General features: G+C 36.1%; 1 protein-coding gene across 4 annotated transcripts in view; it reads left to right on the top strand.

Moving 5' to 3' along the window:
- The window catches only part of ATP11C (ATPase phospholipid transporting 11C (ATP11C blood group)), a 158,658-nt gene that overhangs the window by 141,855 nt on the left and 3,070 nt on the right, over positions 1-13,733 (top strand). For 2 of the 4 annotated variants that reach the window (XM_039874769.1, XM_039874777.1), the window contains 3 exons: positions 1,803-1,906; positions 5,134-5,287; positions 11,440-11,544. In XM_039874769.1, the coding sequence (XP_039730703.1) occupies positions 1,803-1,906; positions 5,134-5,287; positions 11,440-11,541 (360 nt within the window). In that variant the 3' untranslated portion in view covers positions 11,542-11,544. The other 2 variants (XM_039874776.1, XM_039874774.1) reach the window with 2 other exon arrangements.

The raw sequence follows: 13,733 nt of genomic DNA on the forward strand, positions 1-13,733 counted from the left end.
GCCATGTCATAATGTCTCCGAAGCCATGATGAGTGCTACCCTTGAGGCTCATGAGTTGGGACTCTCTTACAGTTGAAAGCATTATCAGATTCTTTTGATAATTCCAATAATAAACACCTCACATGGGGTCCAAGAATAAGTTACCCTTAAATGAATTCCAGTGTGCCTAGTAGTCAGAACTAGAATTCAAAAGTATAATTGACAATAGACTTCTAATCATTTCCCCTCTAAATTTTTATTCCTGGTTAATTTCTTATACCAAATAGAAGTAACATATGTTTACATCTACTCTTTCAGTAATATTTTAGAACTACAAAAAATGTTACAATTCATTTCAGTTTAGCTACTTACTAGCAGCATGTCCTTGGACAAGTAACTTTCTCAGTAGCTCCGTTTCCTCTTCTGTGAAATGGAGATAAAAGTAGCACCTACCTCTCTTAGGTTTTTTTGTAAGAAGTCAATTAGTGATTTTATATGTATATAACTTAGAATGGGGTCTGGCACATAGAATGTGCTCATTACAATAAATACTAGTTGTTATTTATAATTTTGTTTCACAGGATCATGATTTGAAGTGGAAACCTCCCCACCCCATTTTTCCCCTTGGCCTTGTGTGTGGCCCCAGGACTTCCAAGTTCTCTTCATAAAGTTGGCCATACTGCAATGTCTTTCACGTGTCCCTCAAAGATGTCCACTCCCTTTTCTTTGGATGGGTATTATTGTGACATTTTCCCAAGCATCTCAGAGGGTGATAATTCAAGACTTGGTTACATTAACAATGTTATCAACATCCTGTTTATAAGTGAGAAACTGTAACAGAGATCAGAGGACCATGTTACAGCTAATAACAAAACTGAGATACCACCCTCTCTTCAATAATTAAATGCCCTGGATGTTAGTCCCTGTGGCCCTGAAATTTTAAGCAAGCGAAGAAACTGTAACAGTGGAGGACCATGTCACAGCAAGTAACAAAACTGAGATACCACCTCCTGTTTAAAAATTTAATGCCCTGGATATTAGTCCCTGTGGCCCAGAAATTTTTAAGCAAGTGAAGCAGGCCATAATTTTTGTTTTTAGATTGCATTTGAAAATCCCAGGTTCCACGATCTGAGGAAACAATCAGCCCTGTCAGGAACATGAAGGGATTACAATATAAGGCAACTGAAAATGTTATTAATTTAATTTAATAGATATGGGTTTTGTAGTTGAAAATTACACTGCATAGTCATACCCATAATCCATTGCTACATGATGCAGTTATATAGAGCTAGTGTCCTTTGCATTTAGTAACCCCCATCTGTTGTGTTTGAGATATCATACTCCTTTGTATAGTCTATATACCCTTCCTAGCTACCCCTCTCCTACTGCTTTTCAGTATACCTGCCTCCTCCAGCTAGGCCTTCTCCTTTTGCCATCATCTCCCTGGCCACTACTACCTGAGGACTTGGGGCTCCAGACTCCTGGGTGTTATCATTACCTCATTCTTCGCCCTTCCTTCAGTAGTGAGAACATCTGTAACCTCATACCTACTAGCTACTTCCCTGATCACATCTCCACACCTGTACTCTAGAATCTAGAGAACTTAGGGTAGAGTTCAGCTCTTTCATCCCCTAGCTCTTTGAAAAGCCTGGACTCTGTTCTGCTTTTAGTTCTATTCACTTGTGGAAGCATGGCCCAAGCTAGATCCTCCCATAGGTATCATATAGTATCATATAGGTATCACAATTATCAGATGCCATAGTATATTATTGCCTGGTGCAGTTTGTACCCATCATGAAATCTCTTGTGTTGTATCTTTTCAGCTTGCCTTGGATACTCATTTCTGGACATGGATAAATCACTTTGTGATTTGGGGTTCTTTAGCCTTTTACATATTTTTCTCATTCTTCTGGGGAGGCATCATTTGGTAAGCAGCTGTATATGCATGAGTAATATGTAAATAACAAAATAGGTATATGTATATATATATATATATATACATTGGATATGCAAGCATTAATTATACTTTTAAAGTTTTGATTGTGTAAGATGGCAGGTCTTCAATATGAATGGACTGGAAAATACTTCTAGCCAATAACACTGCTAACTTCAGGTAAGATTTCTAATATAAGTATATAGACTACATAAGTTACTCAAAAGACCTACCCTTTTGGTAGCTCTTGTCCAAATCTTTCAACTTGAAAGTGTGTAAACATCTCTCTATGAAGTGAAACCATAATTTCTAGCATGACCTTCCATGTGATTTGATTTCTAGTGGAAATACTGATCCTATAAAGTTTCTATACAATATAGTGGCTACTAGACACATTAATTTCTATTGGACCCTATTCTCTCTTTATGGCATATAACTATCCTTCATGTCACTACAGATGTGCTCAAGGTATAGAATATATACCCCTTAATACTTACAGTGTTATATCTTAAAATCACCATCTCATTGTTTTGGGGGTAAAGGCAGAATCTACAGCTTGGCCTTAAAGTTCATTCAATCCATTTTGGTTTAATAAATTTATATTCAGAATTCATTTTGTGCAAGGTACTCTATGGGACACAGAGATGAATAGACTGTACTCCTGGCTCAAGGAGTTTAGAGTCCATTGAGGGACACATAGCTGTGATGGAAAGAATTATAAGGAATGGAAATAAGTTAAATTTTCATCTCTTTTCCTTACTTCTAGCAGCCTATATAGTTGACCCACCAAGGCCTCCATAGTCAAAAATCCCATCTTTTGACTCACAAAAACTTAAAACTATAGTCATCCCTTGGTATCCTCTGTGGATTTGTTCCAGGACCCCTGCAGATACCAAAATCCATGGATGCTCAAATCCCTTATATAAAATGGCATAAAACAATGCATGTAGTCGGCCCTTTGCATCCGTGGACTTCTAATCATGGATCAAAAATACTGTTTTCCCTCTGCAATTATTTGAATCCATGTATGCAAAACTGGATATACAAAGGGTCGACTGTATATTTACCTGTGTTGTTCAAGGGACAACTGTATTTCCTTTTTAAATATCACAGTTGTTTTCATTAATCAGTGGCTTTCCCTGACAAGGATGCCAGTAGCAGAGAACATGACTAGAGTAAGCCATAGGTTGAGATTCCAGGAGTATGTATTTTCACTGGTTTGACAAAATCATACAGAACATTACATGTTATCACAGAGATGTAAGGACCATGTTTATGTCCCTTGAGACTTAATTAGAAGAGACTCTTATCGTTTCGAAAAGCTTTTTTAAATAAAAGCCTTAAGAAACAAAAATATGAAAACCCTAATCACTTAAGGAAGTACCGCTCCAACAAGTGTAATTACAGCATGTATTTGGCACCTATATATATAATTATGGAAGCAATGAACCTGAAGGAAATCTCTATTTTCTTTAATAATATACAAATGAATCAAAGTTGATTAACCAAATGTAATATACAATTGTAAGTCTACCAGAGTACCATAATTCTATGAATCTGTGTAATTAGCATCTGAACTAATTATGCAAAATTTCCACAAGAATAAAATGTGTCTAGTAAACTAAACAAGTTTCTAACTCTTACCATAGACTGTTCCTTATTGATTTAAATAAATCTCTTAAGTGATTAAGACTTCATCATACCTGTTTTGATTCATTAGAGATGCTTACTAAAAATGAAATATTAATCTTTCGTCGCTTATAGTGCTATCTTTAAGTAGAACTGTCTGAGTTAAGCTACTTACTACATGAATATAAAATTTTATTATAAAGCAGCCAGCAAAGTGTGACTAGAAACTATGGGAAACTTCAGCTGAGTGCTGGTTGCAGTTAATATCTCTGGACATGTTCTACCTGGAGGCATTTTAACACACTCCTCTTTGGGAATGGGCAGTGAGAATGATTTCTGAGCCCCAAACCCAATCCAGGAATATCTTCATTTTTTTTACTGCTCCTCTGCAAAGCTCCATAGATGCCATCGAGGTAAAAAAAAAAATCTAGAGATATTAATCACAGAGTATTGTGGATATTGTGCGAAGGAATACCCTGTGACCAGCTGTCAGCTGTCTTGCTGGACACTTATTGGCTCAGTTAACTGCCCAGAAAATTAATCAGGGTGCTCTTCAAAAGGAATTGGGCGTAGAGCTCTGCAGAAGTTTTTTTTATATGATAAGTACCCTAGAAAGCCTGTTTAGTCCAGACCTCATAATTTTCTCCACTTTACTGTTCTACTTACTTTTTATTCCTCAGTCTAGTCCTCATATATGCAGAGCCACAATCTTGATTTTATCATGTTCCATAAGAGTGAGGAAACATCAGTTTTTAAATGAGAAACCATTTTATCTTCTGTGAGCCTTATGCTTGATCTAATTAATGGGATCAACCAGTTATCTATGTAGGTCTCCTAATCCGAGGTAGTCTAATGTGCATCCTGACCTCAAGCAGCTGCTCTATGGTTCGGCTCATACAGGAGAAGGGAACCTGGCTGTGCTTCTCAATAGCCACCTAAGAGTTCAGTGGATGACTTGGAAAGAAATCCAACATCAGAACGAGGGGTCCTCCTGGATTTCTTGACTCCAAGGCTTAATATCCTATTAGCAATATTCTGCTGTCTGTCAGCCTATTTGGCACACACTGGTACTTAATATATATTTGTGGATGTGAATTGTAGATTCCTCCCATTTGAGATAAGCTCTACAGTTCTTTTCGTTTTTACATAGTGATTTGGAGGGTGGCTTATAAAAATCTTTTAAATTTTGAATATAGAACACAAATCCACTCTCATATTAATTAAACAGCCATGGAGATGAAATGCTAGTTAGCATAAAAATTAACCATCATTTTTCATGATATCTTTGAAGCTCCAGCATTTTCTAACACAGATAAATACTCTCCAGTTGGCAGCTTTAAAGTTGATCACTTGGTTTTTAAGTCAAAAGCATTTTATTATCATTTTTCTTTTTTGATTATCATTCCTTTTCTTTCCAAACATTTGGTAAATGAAATCTGTTTACTACTTTTGGAACATTCTGAAGAAATTTATTTTTATTAATGTGGGCAAGGAAAATTTCTTTTAAATACAAAAGACGGTTTCAATTACACTTCTTTTTCATATGACAGGAACTGATTTGTTTTTCCATTTGTATTTTCTTTCCATTCTAGGCCTTTTCTTAAACAACAGAGAATGTATTTCGTATTTGCTCAAATGCTGTCTTCTGTATCCACTTGGTTGGCCATAGTTCTTCTAATATTTATCAGCCTTTTCCCTGAGATTCTCCTGATAGTATTAAAGAATGTAAGAAGAAGAAGTGCCAGGGTAAGAACTAAGTTTATATAACATCCCAATTTTTGGAAGTGGCTTCAATATCTGCCGTGAACTAAAAACTTATTTAGAGAATTGCATTAGTTACAGCATGTTAAACCCCTCCTTACAGGTTCATCACTTAATTTCCTCTTCTGCATAAAAAGTGTAGTAAAAACTTCGTTATCCAATGCAGGTGGTAAGTAGATTCCTTAATAGTATTCTATGTGACCTTTAGCAGTCCATATGGAGTATCTCAGATGCTCCATATGGAATTTTTAATGGGAAAAAAAATGACTTCTTTAGCCTAGAATTTTCACACCAGGAATTTACACTCCACACCAACATTCCAGCTTTAACCTTAGAAATTTCTCTTTGGGTTGTTTACAGACTTTTTTTTTTTTCAGTTGATAATCCCAATTTGTCTCTTTCAAATCTTTCCCCTTCCTTTAATTATAGTGCTGCTTAATCTCTGTGTTGCTTCTAGCCCTGTCTGTCCAGCAGTATAATTGAACCAAAGAAAATTCCCTGAATATAGTTTCTATATCCTTACCCTCCTGAACACACTTGTAAAAATTCAGTATTGTTTTATAAGTGTGTTTGTATTTTTGCTGCTTAAGTTGTAAATTTCTTGTGGGAACCAAGAAGTTATTACCCTATGTCAGCCTAATTGCTTGGCTCTGTATTGTCTGATATCTTTTGAACATTTCTTTAAAAGCCTTTAAAGTAAAAAGGGTAGATTAGCCTTGGGGGAAATTCTTATGGCAAATTTTGACCAACAGGTTAATTAAATATGTCATATTCCTGCCAATACTAGCTCATTCTACCAAACAAAGACCTGTTTCTGTCATACTGACTCAAACTAGATCTTGTAGCTCCTCCAAGGCAACATTTTCAGGAAATAGTCTAAGTTAGATCTACCTGACCTATTTGATCAAATTTGCCAACCAGTTTAGCCTCAAAACCGGTTTGTCTAATTTTTTTTTTTTTGGCCTATTGAATTGATGGAATCCAGTGGTTGTCATCATGCAGACATAGGGAACTAAAGTGATTATGGTAGGAATATCTTCAGTGTTTAGATGTATTAAAGAGAGGAGCTTCATTGATACAAATCAATATCAGCCCCCATCAAAAGCAATATACTATCAGTGATATAAGCCACATTGATTCTTGGTATACAGGGCCAGTCAGTATACAATTGGTGGTCAGAACTGGCCTTAACTCTCTGCTTCTGCATGCCTTATGGATAGAACTAAACACAATAATATTAACCTAGCTAAGACTGCCTTATTCTACTCTTTAATCCTTCTAGTAGACCCCTGACTAACTCCCTCTAGCTTGGTGTTTAGTCTTAGGATGGGAAAGTGACATTTACTTGTCTGATTATACCTTAATATCGGTTGAACAGGGGTAAAACAGATTGATATAACAGGTTCCTCCCAGAATGACTCAAGTGGCAATTTACATGAAGCCAAATAAAAAATGTCACAGTAAGAGATGGTCTGGGGACTTGTTATAATATAAAGAATTTTGTCTGGTAAGGATCTCTGAGGTGCTCTTCCATTCTCCTTATTTGGGAGTATATTTTGGGGTGCTCCTACATGTTTTTCTTATTTGGGGTAACGGAGCTCATACTAAATAATCGCTTATATCTAGCTTCATACTCTAAAAATGATACAAAAATCTCAGAAATCAAAGCCTTCAAACATATTATCCTCTTCCTTAGGCCCTTCCTTTAAAAAAAAATTAGATTCTGGCTGGAGGTGACTTTTATATAAATTAAATGACCATTAAATGGAGGGATGCTACAAAGCAGTCGTAGATAAAGACTTAGAACATTTTCTTTTCATGCAAACAGCAGATTCCTAACTTCTGTTGAAAGCATAGAGCTCTGGGGCTATAGCCCTTTTTACATAGCAGCAACAGAATGTTGCCAGGGGTTCAGCATGAAATTTGTTTGCCATGGGTTATGTACATGATAGGAGGAATTCTAGTGTATGTGCTATAGCTTGGCATGCTGATGTGCTAGAAAAACCAGGAGAATTTCCATACTCACCTTCATTTATTCAGTCATTCATTCATTTATTCCTACCCTCAATGAACCAATGAACATGTCGAACCACCTAATGATGAACATCTCTCTTTACCATTGTCTGAAAGGCTCAATGGTTTTTCAGACTATGGGATTTTGAGAGTTGCAGATGAGACAGAATGTTGTGGGCACTCAGCAGTGCTGCCACTTTTTTTTTTCCTTGTGAGAAAATACAAGAGCAAAGTAGTGCATAAGAATGCATAAAGGCCAACTAAAACCTGACAGCCACAGCTATTATGATGTCACATCTGTTTAGATAAGGCCCTATTTGGCTATATCAAAGAGGCAGAGGCCACTTCTAAGATAAAGGAGAAGGAATATCTTGATGACTAACAGTCTAACATCCTGGATGACTTCTTACTTTGTTCAGTATCCCTTGCTAAAGCGTTGGCCTTGTTTTAAAGAGAGGCACAAGATTCTTTTACACTGGGATAGCGTAATACCTGACAGGCTCTCTAATGGGATAAAGGGTGTGTCCTACCTAAAAGCAGCCGATCCCCTGACTTCAACCAGTAAACATCTTGGATACTTAATGCACATAGCCAAAAATGCCTGTTGTATATAGGCTCCAGTGCTATCCTTATGTGGGTCTTAGCAGCTGCTTTGAGAAGGGAACTTAGCAGTGGGTAGTAAAAACGTCTCTATGGCATTTGAATAAGAAGCTAAGCCATTTACTTTTAACAATTACAAAAGCAGCCTTCTGGTGAATTCCATTCAATTCAGCACACATTCCCTGAGGGTCTACTATAAGTTAGCTACTACTGTACTAGGTGTTGGTGATTCAGGGATGAATCTGATGAGGCCCCAACCCACAAAGGGTCTCACTCTAGTTAGGTTACATAGGGGATTCATATGGAACACTTCTGTTAGCAGGTATAAATCAGAACAGTAGATTCAATGATATGGCTCATTATAACACAATTGAAGTATTTCAAGGTTCAAGTCACTACCTCCTGAAGCCTCCAATAAAAAGGCTGGAATGGCAGCCTCCACCACAGCCAAGTTCTGTCATCATGGTAGCATTATAAAGAATTCTGCTATCTTCAAAAATAGGTCCCTCATTTCATTTAACTCAAGGGCATAGTTAAGCTGCATATTCCTTAGTTATATTTTCAGCAATGTGCTTAATTTTTAAGCCAAAATCTCATCATTAAGGATCATAGGACTTTTCTGTAGCTTATAAATTGACAATGCCATACTGCTGACAGTGTCCGATGAAACCGTCATTGAACACTGAACAGTGGAGCAGCATGATAATACTTCAAAGGAAATTTAAAGTTTAGGATTTTTGATATTTCAAAAAGTTGTGTTCCCCTCTAAGCACAATTATCAGGCTCTCAATCAGTGAAATACACCACGACTTTCTGGCCAAATAATATCACTTCTCATTTCCAGTGGAGGAATTTTCTGCATAACCTTTATGTAAGTTTTCCCATGTAAATACCACAATCAAAAGGAAGGTTTGACTTGCCTATTAGCCAGGAGAATGCTATGATCTAATGGGAATGAACCCAGCAACATGGCAGTTCCTAGCATGGGATGTCTGCACAAACAAGAAGAAATATTCCACTATGTAAGGAGCTCTTTCAGAATGGAAGACAGGAAAAGGAAGAATGTCAGCTCTCTGAGCAAAATTTACAGAGAAAACACTTTGAAAATTTTGGAAAATATAATTTATCCTTATAATAACAATGGTGACAATCGTGATTACTATTGCAATGCTGACAGTATCACATACAACCATGGATTCTGAGGATAATGGCCCTGTGAACTGGATTAGACAAAAATAAAGTTGAATCCTAATGTTGTGACTGTTAAGATGGGTCTTTATGCATTGGCTTCTTTCTAGGTGACTGCAAAGGAATGTGGAAATTTCATACTGTTTTAGCTCATTATCCCCTGTCTTCCTCGCCTCTCTCCCCCTACCAACTGCTAGCTATATCAATTTTTGATTGCTTTAGATACTCTTTCCATGCTCTCCACTGCCTTCTATACTTTCATATTTTCTTTTTTTTTCTTTATAGAGAAACCTAATCTATAAACCTTTAAAATTCATGCTTCATAGAAATACTTATATGTCTGATGGTTGGATACAAGGTTTTAAATGCACCAAAATGTGCTTATAGTTACAGTCTTAAATAGACAGGCTTGTATATTAAACACAAGGGTGGGGGACTTGGAATCATGTTAATCTTATAAGGTTTTTGCCCACAAAATACAAGACAAAGCAATTAAAATTTTCTTTCTGAAACTAAATATTTCTTTAGCTTTATCTATTTGTAATTTGCATGTTACCAACTTGTCACCAATTTTAAGGTAAAATTCGAACAGGAAAAAATGTAGTTATATTTAAAACATACAAACAAATCCAAGCATTTGCCTTTAAACGTTTAATTGTTAGACTCTGCTGGACACATGTTATTTTAACTTGTTTCTTTTTTTTAAGCCTATTTTCATTAGTTGCTAAGTAGATGATATGGATAATTAATTAGCAGTATTGTTAAACTCATCCCCATAGTTGACCACTCATCTTCTGTTTTTGCTTGGGCAATGCAAAAACCAAGTCTATAAATTAGTTTATAAGTTTAGGCACAGAATAAGAAAGAAGAAAATAACCTTTTAGGTTTTCCAATTAAACTTTTACGTTTTCGATGCTTACTTTTTCTGGGTGTTCTAAAGGAAAAATTCATAGATCTTTAGCCTACCCATTAAAGAGGTCTCTGTAGGAAAAAGGAGGAAAGCCATCAAATGACGTTAGCATAAAGGAAGTTAAGCAGTGGCTCAGAGGTAAATGGGAAAAAAGTGTGGTTTCACTAGATATTTTCCCATTGTGTTAGGTTTGATTAGGTTTTTAACCTGAAGCTGCCCAAGGGCAGTCAGTCCCTTCATATTGTATCTGTGTAGTTGGATAGGGGAGATAGTCACTTCAGGATAGATTGGTGATGGACCCTGGACATAGCTCTCCGACTAATGGATTTTGAACAGTGTAACTTAGTGAATTAATAATTAAAAATAAGCCTTATTTCAATGAGAAGCATATTTTTAAATTATTTTATTCAAAATAGTAAATTTTCCCTTTAACAAAATAATTTTAAATCGATATACAGGGAAAAAGTAGTTTACACATATAACAGACTATTTCTAACTCTGACTCTACTTTTACTTGAGAAAGTATCGTCTTCAAAACTAACATGTCATTTCGACTTCAAATTCTCAAGGTTTCTTTTTTAAATGTCTTACATTTCAGAGAATATTTACTTTTTTTGGTTTCTGCATTTCTCTTTTTTCTACTGCAATTTTCCACCTTTTGTGCAATTGTGAACAAGGTAACGAAACGCCTCCCTTCCTCAGGAACATCTACTATCTTCATGCTTTCTCAAACTTCCAGCAATCACAGTTTCTCTTGGAGTGAATAAGGTGATTTCCTTTCTTAATGTACCAACTTGCTTGCATTCTCATTTGCTTGATACCATTTTCTGATTCTTTATGAAAAATTACTTCTCATGAATCATTTTTATATCTTCTATTGATACTTAAGAGTATTTCATCATTTTCCTTTAATCATTTGTTCATCTTCTCAAATTGTCACACTAGAGAGGAAGTGATTTTCAAAAACTTGGACAGTAAGTCTCTGGTCCCATTAGATTCTCAGTATGCAGTAGAAGCCACGGTGTGTTAATCTGTTCACCAAGACAGGAATTTCTCTTTTGATACACTGACAGCACTGGCACAACTCTCAGAGGTGTTCACCAAAAGGATGGTAAGGTTTACTAATCAAACCATATTAACTCATCTACCACATAACCTACCAGCGTCATTTCAAAAACCCAAGTTTGCCACATACTACTAATGTTTGTATCCTTCTACTGTGAAAACAATTCAATTCAAGTCGGAGACTTTCTTAGGTCTTTAAATGTATTCATTTCAATGTTATGCATTTGCTGTAGTGTAATCATTTGTACCTTTGGCCAGAAGAGTAGTCTATAGGAAATGATTTTCTTCTTCTACATTTTTATCACCAAGTAGGTTTGACCAGTCTTCAAATCCTTTAAGTATCTTTGCCTCACTATTACAGAGAAATCTGAGCTGTAAACACGCATCTGATTCATTATCCGCCAGACCTTCAGTCAGACCTCTTCTTTTACGAACATTCTCAGACGAATCTAATATATTGTAACAGGTACCTAGTATTAAGCGGGCTGGCTTTAAAGAAACAGATTAACAGCATTATAAAGAAAAAATGAAAATATCACTCTCTAAATTTTCTCTGCTGTTGGTGTGGTGAACTTTATACTGTTCTTTGCAAAAATATAAAGATGCATTCCTTGGAATATGGGGAAATATATATTTTAAATTTGCTAAGCCCTGAAATAAAATTTTTAGCATTTTCCAGAGCTGAAGAGTAATACAATCAATATATTTAATTTGTAAGGGGCAAGTAGTCATGGCAGTGCCGTCATGTAAAAATGCTCATTAATGCTGATCAGGAAATATAATTTTAATTTTAAAATGTTGTTTGGAAAATTGAAAATAAATATTCCAAAATTGCATCTGTATACTATCAAGTCAGTTTAGCCTTGCATGTTCTTTTGGGAAGTATGTGAAAATAATTCAGTGTATTTGTATCTCCATGTGTTGTGTCTGTGTTTGCAGGTATACACTTAATGTCCTTGTAAATGTCTGATCTCCAAATATATATTAATGAGCCACTCTACTATAATCACTTTTTAATGTCAAGTTTTATTCTAGCTAAGTGTTTCAACTTGCAGAGGTAAAGTCTTTCCTAGCCATTCAGGGGGATGCTAGTCTAATTATATAGACTGCTTCATAATTTTCTAAAAATGAGTAAATTCATTTTCTAACATATTCTTTCATTTACCCCAACAAGTATTCGGGAGAAATTGATATGCTATGGGAGGAATCCTTGAACTCAGAATGACTTCTCCATGTGGATTCTGTTTCCCACTGCAGTGGCCTCTGTCACTCCAGACCTTTATAAGTCTGTTATCCATCCATGAGAAATTAGAGTAATTCATGAACGAGGTTTACAAACTTGTCAGCTTGGAAACAACTCTAAACAGCTTAGGGCTGGGCTGTCTTTCACGCACACATAAAAATTAATGATCAACGTGAAGGAAATTGCAGGTCAGTTCACTTGGAAGCTAACAATTGTGAGTCTGCCTCATAGGCCCACTTTTTTGTCAGCTACCGACTTCCCCACCCTCCAGAATAAATACCAAGTAGTTTGATTCCGTTGGTTCTTCTGTCTCCTACAGTTCATCACAGTCTGCATCTGCAGTGTTATTTTGGAAGCTGATTCATTTTGCCTCGGTCATCATCTTTTTCCCCATTTTGAGCAACTCAACTGCTTATATTTTCCCTCAGTAGAAAATCGGCTTCCCAATAGCCTTCAGAGTTTTTGACTCTTTTGTTCCAGATAGCTTTTTCTTAAGCTGTCTGGTGCATTTAAGCTGTACAGTTTCCAGTTCATTTTGTATCCCCCTGGATTGCTTTCTTTAGCTTGGTCTGTGGTTTGAGGGACTAGTCTGGGTAGCAGACACTGCTGCTGCTTTTGGCCTCTCCAGGGCCTTAACTCCTACAATGCCTGTCATAGAACTGAGGAAGTTGTGGGGTTTTTTGAACCATTATTTTATTTATTATGTATTTCTCCCAGGAATATATTTTCATGTGGCATTACTTCTCCAAGGAAAATGTTTAGCAATTAGTTTAGCCCCATTGAGTTTGTCCTTTGGTTGATAAGGGAACTGCGTAACACATTTTAGAAGTTCCCGATGTGAATAGCAATCTTATTTTGGTTAGAGTCACCATGACCCTGTTATCTGAAAAACTAATATGAGAGTATGAAATACAAAAAGGAATGGAGGGTACTCTAGAGGACTTATAATCCAACCATAGAAAGGAAGAGATACCAAAATGGGAAGAAAATAGCACACCCTTTAAAGCCCTTCATTACTTAGGTTTTAAAAGGTTGGATTTTAGAGTGAAGAATCAAAGTAACACCCCTTCCCTTGACATAGGACTTCTACCTTTCAATATACCTATTGACACACATGATCAGTTGTCCTATCATGTCCTATCTCAGTCATAGCATTTGATAATATTTAGAAGACAGAGAAGAATCTACAGGTTTCTTAGGGACATTTCTGTGGTTTCTTTTCTAAGAAGACAATGAATAAGAAAATAGAAGAGTTCATTGATCCTTAGATACATAATCTACCAAGAAGAAAATTAACTTCAATCTTATAGAACGGAAACGTGTGTCTTTCAGTAAAGGAACAATATTTTCATAACAGTCTTTCAAAACTAAATATATCTTCAGACTTCTCTGTCAAAATTAACATCCAAAAA

This window comes from Pteropus medius, unplaced genomic scaffold, assembly GCF_902729225.1.
Source record: "Pteropus medius unplaced genomic scaffold, Ma_sr-lr_union100, whole genome shotgun sequence".
NCBI lineage: Eukaryota > Metazoa > Chordata > Mammalia > Chiroptera > Pteropodidae > Pteropus > Pteropus medius.